Source organism: Arachis ipaensis, chromosome B9 (genome assembly GCF_059453495.1).
Source record: "Arachis ipaensis isolate K30076 ecotype BB chromosome B9, ASM5945349v1, whole genome shotgun sequence".
Taxonomy (NCBI): domain Eukaryota; kingdom Viridiplantae; phylum Streptophyta; class Magnoliopsida; order Fabales; family Fabaceae; genus Arachis; species Arachis ipaensis.
In genome coordinates this window covers 158189750-158206105 of record NC_142444.1, presented here as the reverse complement: position 1 = coordinate 158206105, position 16356 = coordinate 158189750, and the positions used below count along the sequence as shown (strand labels likewise).

General features: G+C 30.9%; 1 protein-coding gene across 2 annotated transcripts; it reads right to left on the bottom strand.

The window, feature by feature from the left end:
- Positions 1-8562: 8562 nt before the first annotated feature.
- LOC107619086 (protein transport protein Sec61 subunit gamma) lies at positions 8563-10138 on the bottom strand. Of its 2 annotated transcripts, none has more exons than XM_016321298.3 (3): positions 9907-10138; positions 9670-9785; positions 8563-8898 (listed from the first exon to the last, which is right to left on the bottom strand). In XM_016321298.3, the coding sequence occupies exons 1-2, from the start codon at positions 9998-10000 to the stop codon at positions 9670-9672; spliced, it is 210 nt and encodes a 69-aa protein (XP_016176784.1). In that variant the 5' UTR covers positions 10001-10138; the 3' UTR covers positions 8563-8898. The 2 variants fall into 2 exon arrangements, with proteins under 2 accessions (XP_016176784.1, XP_016176785.1); XM_016321299.3 differs by having other exon boundaries at positions 8792-8931.
- Between the last annotated feature and the right edge of the window lie 6218 nt (positions 10139-16356).

Genomic DNA, 16356 nt, shown 5'->3' with positions numbered 1-16356 from the left:
AAGGGATAAAAGCGGTTAAATTTGTTCAAATAATGGTTGTTAAGAAGACTCTAGTTGTTGTTATTGTTATAAGATACTTCAACTAAAAACAAATAAAAAGAAAAATCTTGTGAATTTGGGATATGAAGATCTATGCCTGTAGAGAAAAGAGGGATTACTGTATAGAAGAGAATGATGATTAAATTTGGAGATTAAAATTTTTAATTTTGATTTAGGGACCAAATTGCACCATAAAAGTTTACTAATCCACGTCAGCTAGCCGTTACTTGGCCAGCGTGTCACGGAGGAGTCCAAATCAGCTTTCCGGTGGTGCCAGGTGGACCGAATGTACCGGAAGGACGAATCTGAGCCCTGGAGTGCAACTTCAGGGACGAATATGGGTAACTTTTAAGTTCAGGAATTACTATGAGACTCGAGTGCAACTTCAGGGACCACTTTGAGACTTATCTCTATATAAGTTATTTCTATTATAGTGAGATTATTATACTAGAGTATTCTATTTATACTTCTTTAGTTTATATATTGTCTTTATTTATTTTACAACACGTTATGAGCACGACACTCTAACCAAATTTTAGAAGACTCCAGGTAACAAATTTTTATTATGTCGAAGCTCTCTCATCTTGAATTTAATGTTCTTGATATATCTGGAAACAATTATTTATCATGGAAACTTGATGCTAAAATCTATCTTGATTCAATGGATCTTAGAGATACCATTAAGGTTGAAAATAATACATCACAGAAGGATAAAGTTAAAGCCATGATTTTCTTTCGCCGTCGTCTTGGCGAAGGATTGAAAAATGAATATCTCATATTAAAAGATCCTGCAGATCTGTGGAAAGACCTTGAAGAAAGGTACAATCATCAAAAGACGGTGATACTTCCTCAAGCCCGATATGAATGGACGCACTTGCGTCTACAGGATTTTAAATCCACAAATGAATATAATTCAGTAATGTTTTGAATTACCTCACGAATGAAATTATGTGGGAAAAAGATATCTGATAATGATATGTTAGAGAAAACTTTCTCAATCTTCCATTCTTCGAACATGTTCCTGCAGCAGCAGCAGTATCGAGAAAAAAGATTTAAAAAATATTCTAAATTAATTTCTTGCCTTCTTGTTGTTAAACGCAACAATGACTTATTTCTAAGGAAGCGCACCCACTGGCGCCTTCCCATTTCTTGAAGTAAATGCGATAAATCATTACCCCATAAGAGGTAAATGGCAAGATTTTGGTAATAAGAAAAATTATGGAAGGAAGAAGAATTATATTCACAAGAAAGGATCTTACCAGAAGTGGGATAAAGAAAGAAACAATGGAGAAAATAAATCAATTAAGGAAAAATGCTTCCACTGTAGTGGAAAGGGCCATTGGTCACGTACCTGTCGTACCCCAAGACACCTAGTTGATCTTTATCAAGTATCCTTGAAAAAGGATGACAAAGGAAAGGAAACAAATTTTGTTTCAAATGATGAAAATTTCACCACTCATTATGATGTATCTAATTTTTTTGAGGATCCTGGAGGAAATATTGACTATTTGATCAATGATGGAATAGTTTAATATGTGTGTTTGTTAAGTATTCATGTGAATAATTTTACTGTGCATGTACTTTTTCTCATTTTATTATTATTATTATTTGTCTTTGAAGAGAATGGCAGAGATATATAATGAAGATGTATGCCTTGCGGATAGTGCAAGTTCGCACACTATTGTCAAAAGTAATATATATTTTACCTATCTTGTGCCAAAAGAAGAATATGTTAATACTTTTATTGACTCTGGCAATGTGATAGAAGACTCCGGAAGAGCTATAATTTTATTTTTCAGAGTAACAAAATTCATAATAAATAATGCACTATTATCTACCAAGTCTCTGAGAAACTTGTTGAGTTTCAAAGATATTCGCCGAAATAGATATCATATTGAAACAATGAATGAGGGAAATCATGAGTATTTATGTATCACAACTTATGATTTAAATAAAAATGTTATATTAGAAAAGTTACCGTCACTTTTATCTGGGTTATATTATACAAAGATTAGTGCAATTGAATCACATGTCATTGTAAACCAAAGGGATAAGTATGATTTTGGTCCCTAACGTAGAGACCGAAAATTTATTTCGTCCCCACCATTTTTTTTGCTACAAAATGATCCCTAAGGTTTTAGTTTGTTTTAAAATCGTCATTTTTACTAAATTTTTTATTTTTATTACCAAATTACCCTTATGAAAAAATTAAAAAAATTAAAAAAATTAAAAAAAAAAGAAGACAGAAAACGCGTAAAGGGGGGAAAGGGGAAGGGAAAACGCGAAAGGGAGAAGGGGGTGGGGGGTTCGGGAAGAAGAGAGGGAAGGGAAGGGGAAGGATCTCGCCACCGCCGCCGCTGCTCTTCGCCATTCCCGCTCCTCCTCCTCGCTCGGTCGCCGGTCGTCGCTGCTCCTCGCCGGTTTTCTGGTTCTGCTGCTTCTGTTTTTTATTATCAATTTTTTCTAGTTTCTGTTCTTTTTTTGTTGTTCTTCTGATTCCATTATCCATTGTTTTTTCCGAGTTCTAAGTTCTGGGTGTTTTTCTGAGTTCTGGGTTGAGTTTTGATGATGATGATGTGTTATGGGTTCTGGGTTGAGTTATGGGTTCTTGTTTTTTTTTGTTGTTGTTGTTCTTATGCTTGTAGCTACTTTTGTTGTTGTTGTTCATTTGATTTCATTGTTGTTTTTTGCTTCTGGTTATTGTTGTTGTTGTTTCATTGGTTGATTCCATTGTTGTTCTGCTTCTGCGTTTGGTTGATTTTAGGGAAGAAGGGGGAGGGGTATTTTCGTCCAAAGGATGATTTTAAAACAAATTGAAACCTTAGGGACCATTTTGTAGCGAAAAAAAGGCTAGAGACGAAATAAATTTTCGGTCTCTACGTTAGGGACCAAAATCGTACTTATCCCTAAACCAAAAGTTTACTAGTCCAAATGAATTTATAATTTGGCACGACTGATTGGGTCATCCAGGAACAACCATGATACGGAGAATTATTGAAAACTCCCATGTACATTCACTAAAGAACCAGAAGATTTTTAAAACTAGTAAATTTTGTTGTGCTGCATGTTCTCAGGGAAAGTTAATTTTAAAGCCATCACCAGTAAAGATTGGATTTGAGCCCCTGAATTCCTAGAAAGGATTAAAGACGATATATGTGAACCTATTCATTTACCATGTGGATCTTTTAGATATTTTATGCTCCTAATAGACGCATCTTCGAGATGGTCACATGTGTGCTTATTGTCTTCTCGCAACTTGACATTTGCGAGATTTCTGGCTCAAATTATTCGATTAAAAGTACAGTTTCCAGAAAATCCAATCAAAGCAATTCGTCTTGATAATGCTGGTGAATTTACTTCTCAAGCATTTGATGCTTATTGTATGGCTAATGGAATAAGTGTTGAACATCCAGTAGCTTATGTTCACACACAAAATGGATTAGCATAATCACGTATTAAACACTTCCAATTAATTACTAGACCCTTACTTATGAGAACAAATCTTCCAACTTCGGCTTGGGAGCATGCTATTTTACATGTCGCAGCACTTGTTCGTTTGAGGCCAACGAGTTATCATCAGTTCTCTCCTATGCAATTAGCTTTTGGCCAGTAGCCAAATGTTTCCCATTTAAGAATATTCGGGTGTGCAATATATGTTCCCATTGCACCACTTTGTCGCACCAAAATAGGACCCCAAAGAAAATTGGAGATATATGTATGATATGATTCTCCCTCTATAGTGAGGTATCTTGAGATATAAACTAGAGATGTATTTAAATCCTGGTTTGCAGATTGTCATTTTGATGAATCAAAATTTCCAACATTAGGGGGAGAGAATAAGCTTCCTGAAAAGGAACTTAATTGGAAAGCATCATCTTTGATGCATTTAGATCCTCAATCAAGGCAATGTGAACTAGAAGTTCAAAAGATTATACATTTGCAAAGAATAGCAAATGAATTGCCTGATGCATTTTTCGATACAAAGAGGATTACCAAATCTTATATACACGTGGAAAATTCTCCAATTTAAATTGATGTCCCAGTTGGACAAATTGCCACCGAAGCAAATACACGCCAGAAGCGTGGTAGGCTTGTCGGTTCCAAAGACAAAACTCCTCGAAAAAAAAAGAGGTAAATACGATTCCTGTTGAAAAAGACATAGTAGAGACACATGCAGTTGTCCAAAATTCGGATATAGTTTTAACACCAGAAGACGTTTAGGTACCTGAAAATTGTGAAAATGATGAGATCTCGATAAATTATGTCTTTATAGGAGAGAAATGGGACCGAAATTAGACAATTGTCAATGAAATATTTGTATATAATGTGGCATTAAACATCATGCATGAAAGTAAGGATCTTGAGCCAAGATCAGTCGAAGAATGTCGACAAAGGAATGATTGGCCAAAATGGGAAGAATCCATGAAGGCTGAGTTAGACTCACTTGCGAAATGTGAAGTCTTTGGACCTGTAGTCCGTACACTAGAAGATGTAAAACCTGTTGGATACCGATGGGTATTTGTCAGAAAACGAAATGAGAAAAATGAAGTTGTACGCTACAAAACTCGACCTATGGCACAAAGTTTTTTACAAAGGTCCGGTATAGATTATGAAGAAACATATTCCCCTGTAGTGAATGCGATAACATTGCGTTATTTGGTCAGTTTATCCGCATATCATAAACTACATATACATTTAATGGATGTGGTAACAGCCTACTTATACGGATCATTAGATCGTGATATCTATATGATAGTCCCTGAAAGACTGAAGATATCTAATCCATCCAATGAATATTCGCAGGGATTATACTAAGTTAAATTGCAAAGATCTTTATATGGTATAAAGCAATCTGGACGAATGTGGTATAATCGTCTTACTGAGTATCTGACCAAAAACGGATTTAAGAATGATGATATCTGCCCATGTATTTTCATAAAGAAATCTGCATCTGAGTTTATTATAATTGCTGTGTACGTTAATGATTTAAATATCACTGGAACTCCTGAAGAGCTTCCAACAACTATAAAAGCTTTAAAAGAAGAGTTTGAGATGAAAGATCTTGGAAAAACTAAATTCTGTCTCGACCTGCAGATCGAGCACACAACAAATGGGATCTTCACTCATCAAACAACATACACACAAAAGATCTTGAAGAGATTTTATATGGATAGGTCACATCCATTAAGTACTCTAATGATCGTAAGATCTTTGGATGTGAATAAGGATCAATTCTATCCTAAGGAAGAAAATGAAGATATCATTGGTCTTGAAGTACCATATCTTAGTGCCATTGGAGCACTAATGTATCTTGCTAATAATACACGTCCCGATATATCATTTGCTGTGAATTTACTAGCAAGGTATAGTTCATCTCCAACCAGAAGACATTGGAATGGAATTAAACAAATCTTTCGATATCTTCGAGAAACGGTTGACATGGGATTGTATTATCCATATGAATCCAAGTCACAATTAGTTGGCTATACAAATGCTGGATACTTGTCTGACCCACATAAAGGGAGATCTCAAACAGGATATCTGTTCACATATGGTGGCACAGCTATATCATGGAGGTCCACGAAACAGACGATAGCAGCAACCTCTTCTAATCATGTTGAAATACTAGCGATACATGAAACTAGTCGCGAGTGTTTTTGGCTGAGGAGTTTGATCCAATATATTATGTCATCATGTGGATTGATTGATCGAAGGATAGCTCCAACTGTCCTATTTGAAGATAATACAACATGCATTACTCAACTTAAGGGCGGATATATCAAAGGCGATAGAACAAAGCATATTTCTCCCAAATTCTTCTTCACTCATGATCTTCAAAATCAATGGACAATTGATGTTCAACAGATCCGTTCAAGTGATAATCTGGTAGATTTATTTACAAAGTCACTCCTAAAATCCTCCTTTAAAAGATTGGTACATGAGATTGGGGTGTGCCGATTTTGAGACATTAAAATATGTCGACAAGAGGAGGAGACTGCACTCTTTTTTCCTTGGTCAGATTTTTTTTCATTGGGTTTTTCTTGACAAGGTTTTTAACGAGACAATTCCTATCACAAAGGATAATGTACTCTTTTTCTTTCACTAAAGTTTTTTCCCATTAGATTTTTTTTTAGTAAGGTTTTAACGAGACATAATCCTAAATGGTCATCTAAGGGGAGTGTTGTGATAAGTGTGAAGTGGATATGAGGTGGATGACAATTTCTCTATGTTATTGAGAATATCAAGAGAGATTGTATAATTAATTGAGTTTGAAAAGATAATCCCTTATACGTATATAAATAGGGATTTGGTCTGAAGGAAGATACACACATGAATAATAAACTTCTCTCTTTTTATACAAAAACCTTTCTCCTCTTTCTTTTATATGTTCCTAATATATATAATAGTAATAAATATATAAGTTACTTCTATTATAGTGAGATTATTATACTAGAGTCTTCTATTTATACTTCTTTAGTTTATATATCGTCTTTATTTATTCTACAACATATATGTCTCTTTTTCCGGATATTTTCTACATAAATTGACATATATGTTTTTTAAAATATTTACTTATGCAATGGTAAAATTAACATGTATTTCATTTATATCATGGTAAACTATCAAAAATATACTCGAATAATTTTTTTTTATAAAAATATAACCAAATTTTGTTATCAATAAAAATGCTCTCAAATAATTTAAATTACAACAAAAATATTTAATATTAAATATGTATTTCTCAAAAAATGCTTTGGAGTTTGAATTTTGATGTAATTTTTTGTAATCATGGTCAAAAAATTAAAATATTTTTATTTTTAAAATTTGATAATTTTTTGCTAATTATATAATTTTTTGTGATTTTTAAAAGTATTATTGGTTGTTGACAAAAAATCACAAAAAATATATATACTTAGCGAAAAATCACCAAATTTTAAAGATAAAAATGTCTCAATTTTCTAATTATGCTTACAAAAAATCATATCAAAATTCAATCTCTAAAGTATCTTTTGAGAATACATATTTAATATTGAGCATTTTTGTCGCATTTTTAAATTATTTGAAGACATTTTTGTTAATAACAAAATTTGAGTGCATTTTGGTTATTTTTCTATATATTAACTAAATAAAATCATACTTGCAAAACCATTTAAATCAATTTAAAAGATAAAATTAATATATTATTACAGTTTAAATAATATTAAATTGATTTTTATTTAATTCAATTCAATTTTACTCAACTGATTAAAATATTATATTATATTATATCAATTTGAATTTGAATTTGTTGATTCAATTTAATTCAAACTATTTTATTTAGATTGAATCATTTTTTATTATTCAATTTTATTCAAACAACTAATCATGTAATGTTGAAAATAACTCATTTTTAAACATATGAATACATCAAAATTAATTTTTTTAATATTATAATAATTTTTTATCATTTAAATATTTAAAAGTAATTTAAAAAATAAATTAAAACTCTCAATTATTCCTCCATGTAAAAATAGTAAGGTAAAAATTTTACTCAAACTTGTCAAATTATTTAACTAGTCTTGGCTATCAACTTAGTTAAATGTACCCGAGATATTACCAAATGGTAATACGAATTAGGGGTGTTCGCGGTGCAGTTTGGATCGGTTTTGAGTCAAAAATTCGTCCGATCCGAACATTAATTTTACTTGTGGTGCGGTTTGGATTGGTAATTTTACTTGTGGTGCGGTTTGGATTGGATGCTTTTTTAAAAAAATCCGATCCGATCTAATTTCAAGCGATTTGGATTGAATTGGATTTGCGATTTTATAAATTAAAAAAATTAAATACATATAACAAGTTTCAACATCAAATTTTAAATAATCAACAATGACATAACAAGTCTCAACAATATTTTAAAAAGCCAAACAATAACATAACAATAAAAATAAAATTATATATTAGTTAAAATAAATAAATAACATTTTGAACATAAAATATTTATTAAATAATAATATATGAATAATATAAAAATATATAAAAAATTGAACATGTTATAAATATAATTATAAATATAATAATAAAATAATAATATTATAGCACATTGTGCGGTTTGAATTGGATTGGTTATAAAAATTAAATCCAAAATCCAATCCGATCTAGCGGTTCTGAATTAGTACGGTTTTAATCAGTTTTCGATTTAAATTAGATTGGATGAGCGGTTTAATTTGGATTTGAACACCCCGAATCGCACGCTGCTACCCGAAACTTGATGCTAAGCTTCAATCGCAGACGAAACTCAAATGCAAGGCCAACCTCTTGAGTCTTGATATTCGTAATTCGTCTCGTTCACCCGTATCCGATGACTAATAAGTAATAACAGAGATTTGCTCATTGCATAAACAAAGCAGCGCGTATCAACCGCTGCAATGTTGATAGAGATGCGTTTTCTATTCATCTTTCCTCCAACACCAAATCAACTTACTGCCGTTCCCCGTTAACTGGGTCTTATACTGAATCTAATGATGAAAAAATGAATCAACTGAGGACACAAAACATAACTTTCTTGATATATGAATGTAGATGCAGGGACCCCAAATCCCAGACCCCTTCCCCAAATTCAAGGTTAACAAAGTCTAAAAGCAAAACTGCAATTCCTCAATTTTTTGCGTCCTTAATCCTAAATCAAAGCAATGTGTCGAGGTCTAAAAATTTTACATTCTAAATCTCACTGTAATGCTCCCAGAGATGACTGAAGGAAAAAAAAAAACAAAACAAAATAGACGAAACATAGCAGAACTAAGAGTGAGAAGTTGAGAACGCTTTATGCTTCCGGTCACCCCATAACTTGAATTCCTTAAAGTGACTCTCGTTCCCATCATCCTGCGAAGATAACCAAGAGAGCTATTTAGAAGCCTGAAAACATGTAACGGAACATTAAAAGAATGTTCAAAGTTGCTATTAGAAACACTCATCGCATTACTCATTACATAGGCGCAAACAGTCTCTTAAACATGTTTAATCGGTATTGTGTGAACATGTGATTACAAATTGACATTTAACACTCGATAAATTATCAATAATACTTAAACTTTGCATGTAATCAATACATTGAAAAGTGAAAACTCAACATTCTCAATTTCTCACTGCAGATTTTTCCATTAACCTACTATATAAACCCGTAACATTATTGTCAAATTCGTTTAGCTGCAGAGAGATAAATCCAACCAAATTTCACTCTATAACCAATCCCATCCATGAACTCATTAACGTACGGGCATATTGAATACATTCTGCTGCATGCTTATAGACATGAATATTGGGCTTTAAAGAAAGTTAACATACCAACCGATAACCAAAAAGTTATCTGGCATAGGCATAAATATTGGAATCTAATACAATATCTAAATAGACGAAAGTTGACCTGGTAGATCTACAAATTATTTTACTCATTATGCGTTTCTAAATCCTTCGATGTGCTATGAGATTCTTGAAAATATAAAACGATAAACGGCAAATGATTGTGAAATTTTACTTAATTTAACAAGAGAATCCAAATCAGACTATCCGATTTTTGCATAGAAACTGAGAGACCTACCAAAGTAATTGATATTTTAAAAAGATGAAAAAATACAAAAGAAGAAAAATACACACCTAACCAGATCCAACGATGATGTTGTTAATTGGAATAAAGATGAGCTTAACGAAGAAGCCAACGAATCCCATCACGACGAACCCGATGGCAGTACGAACAGCAACCTTTGAGAATTCTGGAACCAAAAAAATACGATCAGATTATTCAATATTCAAACCAAGATCTAGACGACGGGAAATGTTAATTCAATTATTTTCTTGAGAAATGAAAGAAGGATATTAGGTTAAGAAAGAGACCTTTGCGATCTGGCTTGTGGCAACGTTTTACGAGCCTGACGCTGTCCTTGGCGAACTCTCTGAGGGGATCGAAGACTGAATCAATGGCGTCCATTTTCTCTTATCTCTTTGCGGTTCTTGATCTCAGAATATTCAATGGATTTGACTTTCTTTTGAAGAAGTAAAGTAAGTATAGCGTTCTTCCTTCTTCCTTTGTATAAATGTGACAACGCCAAAAATATCAGAACAATTTGACACGATTCTTCTACAGCATGCCGCGTGCTCTAAATGAGAAATGTTTTCTATGGGCGGTTTTTCAGCCCAATAGTTTGGCGCTTTTTTTGGCGCTTTTGTCACCTCCTGCAAGTAATATGGGCCCAAATTGTGTTACCTACAAAATTATAGGCCCAAAACGGAGAGAGTATATGCCACACGAGCTCTATGGGCTGATCTAGCATTTCATGACGAACTACCCCGCCTAATTTCCATCTTGTAATTTCTTTGTGGGCTTATAAACGAAAAGTAATGGATTATTGTCCAAAACCCAAAGTATTTATTTGGTTCTCCAATTAAATCATGTATCGAAATTTTTTTTGGATTGAGGGTTGTTCAATTCATTGGAGTATCTAGGATTGGGGGTTGTCCAATTCACAGATCAAAAAAATCTTTTTTTTAAAATAAGTAATTTTTTATTGTTAAAATAAAAAAGTATTTAAATTGTCAACTTTTTACCAAAATTAGGTTGATCTAATGGTTAGTTCTTCAGTCTGGTTAAGCATATGTTGAAGTTCGAATCCTGCCTTATACATGCCGCAACTCACAAACCCTTAAATGAAGCTCAAATCCGCGATGAATTATGCGGCTTCATGTTGCTATGTTTAAACGAATGAATCTTTTGATGTACTAATTTTATCAAGAGAAGTCTTTATATATGAATCTCGTTTCTTAGCTATGTTGCATTCCCCATTATGATTGATTACCGTTTTAAAGAAGAAAAAAGTGAATGAAGAACAATGATATCTACGTGACACCAGAAAACCAGTGAAATCAAGATGTAAACTATTTCTCTGCCTTAGCTTGTTCACATCACACATATTACCACCCAACTACCACTTTAGTTAGATCGTTACATATCCTTAAATTAAATGAATATCAGGTGAAATTAATCTTACTCTTCCCTAATTAATCATTGCATCTATATATCTTATCACTCAATTAAAGGAACGGTTGACTACTATTAGGCACTAGCAGCGAATCTAAGTTTTTTTAAGTACTTTTAAATTTCATTAATGTTGTCAATAGCAATAACTTTATTTTTTTATAATAAAATGACAAACAATATACATGTTAATTAATGTAAAAAGGGCTGATCGATATAGAATAATGCTAGAGAGCTAACATAATTGATTGTTGAGTAAAGTATAGTTTTTGTTCCTAAAGTCCTATTTGTATTTCTAACGTTTAAATCGTCTTATTTGTATTCTTAACGTTAATAAAAGTGATTCAATGTTATCCTACTATCAATTATACTAACAAATCATATTATATTTTTTAATTATTCTTACGTATTTATTCTCAATTATGTCTCATTTGGATGTATTCGATTTTAATATTATACCCACTATTTATGTTTAGATTCAATTATGTCTCTAGAAAAGTGAATTATGTAAATGTTGTAGGAATTAGTTTCAACATTTGATGAGCTATTTTTCGGAGTAGATCATCGATTCTATCCCAGACATTTGTATTCTAACTTCAAGAAGAGATTTTTAAAACTCAAACTAAAACACCCATGATGTGTAATTGACGGCAGGATAACATTGAATCACTTTTACAAACTTTAAGAATACAAATAGGACGACGTTAGAGACATAAATAGAATTTACCCCTAACGTTAGAGACAACAACGATATTTTACTTTTTATTGTTTTTGATCCGTAATTTTAGTCATTAACTCAATTTCTCAATATACTTTTAGCTTACATTTGAAATATTATTAGCTAATTGTTGGGCAAAAAAAACTTGAAATGAGAAAAGGACAAATATGAAGAAACTGAATAACAACGATGTTGCTCCTACTATAAGGTTGTACGTGTCAAATAAAACAGCAAGTGCTATGCAAGAATTCTTATTAGTTTCTTTTACAATGGAGGAGGCAATTAAGAAAAGAACAGGCTAGTCTCTGTTGATTTAGGACTCGAGAATAATTAATGGGAATGAATATAAAGGTAGCAAAAGGAAAAGAAGCCAGCTAACAAAAGTAAGCTGGAAAGTAGCATCATCGTCTAAGATCGCAAAAGCATCGACCTTTAAATAAACTATACCCTACCAAATCTCTAACGTTTGTTATTGATCTGACACCAAACATTTCATTATTGTCATTATAACAAGTAACCACCGCTATCAATTTTCTCATGCAATAATGGAGCAACTTAACTAATCACTTTCTCAAGTTTTGAATTCATCAGTCAACTACGTTAAATTATAATCTCTATGTATTTTTCATGTTAGTTGCTTGTATGGTAATGCTAGAAAAACAAAAATAATAGTCCGAATTTATTTGATTTAATATTTATTAATTATCACGATAAATAATAAATATTAAATTAAATAAGATAAATTTTAACTAATTTATTTTTGTTATTAAATATTTTTGTTTTTACTTAAATATATTCATTTATGGATGTAATATATTATTAATTTATTATCAACAATATGAAATGGAGGATGATATAAGTAATACGGAAAAAGAGTACCTACTTTTTTTTTTTGCAATAAATATTTATTTTTTTAAATTTTTCTATCCTAATCTTTCTAGTTTGTTCATCCGTTACTTGTTAGGTAATTATAGTGTACGTTGGCTGAAAAATGTTGGATTACTTAACAAAATTGGAGTAATAAATGTTTGTATTTTTTACTTCTTCTTTTTCAATTTATAAAGAGGAGTATTAAAGAGCCAATATATTTTGTAATTTATAATATTTTTAATAGTATAAAATTATATTTAATAATATAAAATTATTTTTTTTGTTAGTTAAATATTAACCAAATTTTAATAAAAATGTTGACCCTTACACTTTCTCCAACATTAATACTCTTCAAATTTATTTTGAAGTGCAACCAATGCCAAGTGAAAGTCCAACCAAACCTGATACTTAAGATATGTGCATGGATAAGAATTAGTAGTGAAATGTATTCGTTTAACTACTAAAATGCTGTTTTAATTATTTTATTCTGATTATTTATTAATATTTTACTTAGCTTTAATTTTCGACATATAATTAAGTATAAATTAAGCTAGATAGCAAACATACCAAAATTAAAATAATTAATACACCACGCATTACTGCTAATAATGTTTTCTAAAGCTGACATGAAATCAAGCTTGTTTTCTAAGCAAAGTCTACCCAAGCAATCACCTTTTCTTCCTTAATTGGCACTGTTCCCTCTTTTAGATTTACCCTACTTTCATTCAACCAAAGCAAACAAGACACGTGAATCAAAATGAATAATCATGTTCATTACCAGCAGAGGCTGAAGTCCCCACTACCAAAGCTGGGTGCTCTGAGTCTGTGATTATATTATATGGCTGCCTCCAACTCATTCAAAAATCTAAGTTTTAATCATCTCTTCTTTAGGCTGTAATTTGTTATTAAATTTTAATCGTATTTTTTCAAACTATATATTTATCATTTCTCGGCAAACTAAAAATGAAGTATGAAATTACTTTTAGAATTATCCACATAAACACACAAATTTGTCAAGTAGTATATATCTATATACAATATTTGATTTGTTCGACAAATTAAATTTAACAAAATGATTAATTTTTTTTTTTCATGACTATGTTTTTAGTGTTTTTGAATTTTATTCTTCCATTAGTAGTTTTTTCCAATAATATACAATATCTCTCTTAAAAAAAATTTGATGAAAAATAAAAATTATAAGAGTAAAGTATCGTTTTTGTCCTCAACGTTTAGGGCAAATCCTATTTGTGTCTCTAACATTTAAATCGTCCTATTTGTATCTCTAACGTTTGTAAAAGTGATTCAATGTTATCCTGCCGTCAATTACACATCATGAGCGCTTTAGTTTAAGTTTTAAAAATCTCTTCTTGAAGTTAGAATACAAATGTCTGAGATAGAATTAATGATCTACTCCGAAAAATAGCTTATCAAATGTTGAAACTAATTCCTATAACATTTACATAATTCACTTTTCTAGAGACATAATTGAATCTAAACACAAATAATAGATATAATATTAAAATCGAATACATCCAAATGAGACCTAATTGAGAATGAATACATCCAAGTGAGAATAATTAAAAAATAAAATCTAATTTGTTAGTATAATTGATAGTAGGATAACATTGAATCACTTTTATAAACGTTAAGGATATAAATAGGACGATTTAAACGTTAGAGACACAAATAGGACTTACCCCAAACGTTGGAGACAAAAACGATACTTTACTCAAATTATAATAATTCTTTTTTTAAGCATGCATTGTATACATACCATTTTTTTTCATTGATGCATTTAAAGCTACTCTTTTATTATGGATGTACTAGAAAGTGAAATATTTTTTCGGTCCATACCAATTAATTTTTTAAACAATTTTATATTTTAAATTTAAAATTCTTAAAAATTAAAAAATAATTTTAAAATAAAAAATTTATTATTATTAACTAAATAAAAGTTAATTTTTTATACTTATTGTTTATTACTTTTTGTTTGTCACTGTATCTTTCAATTCGTCCGGTCAAGCACTAATTTAAGCTATATTTAAGAATCTACTGTTAGTTAATAAATTGTTGCATTCACAACACAAGATTTAAATTTTTAACACTTATTTAAACGAATGAGTAAATGACTACTCGACCGATCCAAGTTGATTTTATTGTTTATTACTTGATACCACCAAGAATAAAACATGAGTATATATGAGGAGGTTCAGGTACCAACCGGACCCTCATATATTTCTTTGTGGCAGCCTCAAGTCCCCAACGTAGCGTACAAATTACACATGCCATGAGACACCACACCACTAAGGAATGAACCCACACGCATGACCCACACTTCCTACATTATTCTTTTTATATGATTATGCTTATAATTGACATACACACCGATACGAAAGTATTCATCACTCACCACTATGAAAATTAAATCTTACAATAGCATGCATGTATATATAATTATATACCGTATACACATGGTATGTGTAAGTTAATAAAAAGAAGACAAAAATTAATTAAACTCGAGACATGTATGTACATAATGACATAAATAAATAAAAATATAATGGTAGACAATCATTTTCCAGATTTACCGGCGTACACGTAGCACACAAAATTGAGCATCAGAAATTGGGACATGAACTACTTCAAATGTAAATACTACCCACCGATTACGATTTCTTTCTCTATCTGAAACACTCACCCAATAATGTGCTTTCAAATGTGTTTCCGGTTCCCCAACCCAAATCAGCACAACAACGTAACAGAGCATAACTCTGTTAGTTAAGGAGCACCAATACCTAATAAATTAAAGGTTTAATAAAGGAACAAAGATGTAATCAATTAATTACAGTTAATGCATATCGGATTATTCATATAAAAGAAAGTATGCCAATTATTTACATGTCTTGTAATCAGCATTATCATGTGCCCCCATAATCATTTTGGTGGCTACTGTATGTAATGTCATCATAACATATAATTCATTGTTAGGGCCTATTGATCATTTCTCCATATAGTCACTCATAATATCTTTAATTAAGGTAAAAATTCAATTGCAGTCGACTTTACGGGAAATTGATAGGTAAGAGTCGTTAAATGATTTGATTGATTTGACTAAATTTTCATCTAATAGCTCTCAAATATAAACTTTATATAGAGTCGACTACACTTGAGTTATCACCGATAACTAATCACTCGTTGTCCATGAAAATTGTAAATACATTATGAAAATCAGAAAAAGATTACTGCATTAATAGTCATGTAATTTTAGAAGCACGAAATTATAGTGCATATAGTACTCTAATTATTGATGTTTATGTAAATAATATTTCAAACTTAAATAAGGTTGGTACTTAATTTATTACGACTTAATTAAACAATATCTATGCAATCATAAAACAATACATATTTTTTTTTATTTATTTAGTTTTAATTTGATAGGACTGCAAGGAAAACCATTACTCACATTATTAATTTAGCAGAGTCAATATATTCGGATGTAAAGAAGCCAAAGTTGAGTCACCGAAAAAAAAAAAGAAGCCAAAGTTGACTTTTTGTTCTCCCTATAAAAGTTTATTTAGAGTAGAATTAATAGTTAAAAATTATTAAATAATAATTTAGTCAAATTTATTAAATTATCTAATAATTTTTTACTATTAATTTTATATAAAAATAACTACATACAAGTTTTTATCTTATTTTTGTTTCTCTTTAATCACACCCTAAT

Coding starts and splice junctions, on each gene's coding strand:
- LOC107619086 (XM_016321298.3), bottom strand. CDS start 10,000: ATGGACGCCATTGATTCAGTCTTCGATCCCCTCAGAGAGTTCGCCAAG. Junction 9,786..9,906: donor CCACAAGCCAGATCGCAAAG/GTCTCTTTCTTA, acceptor TTTTGGTTCCAG/AATTCTCAAAGGTTGCTGTT.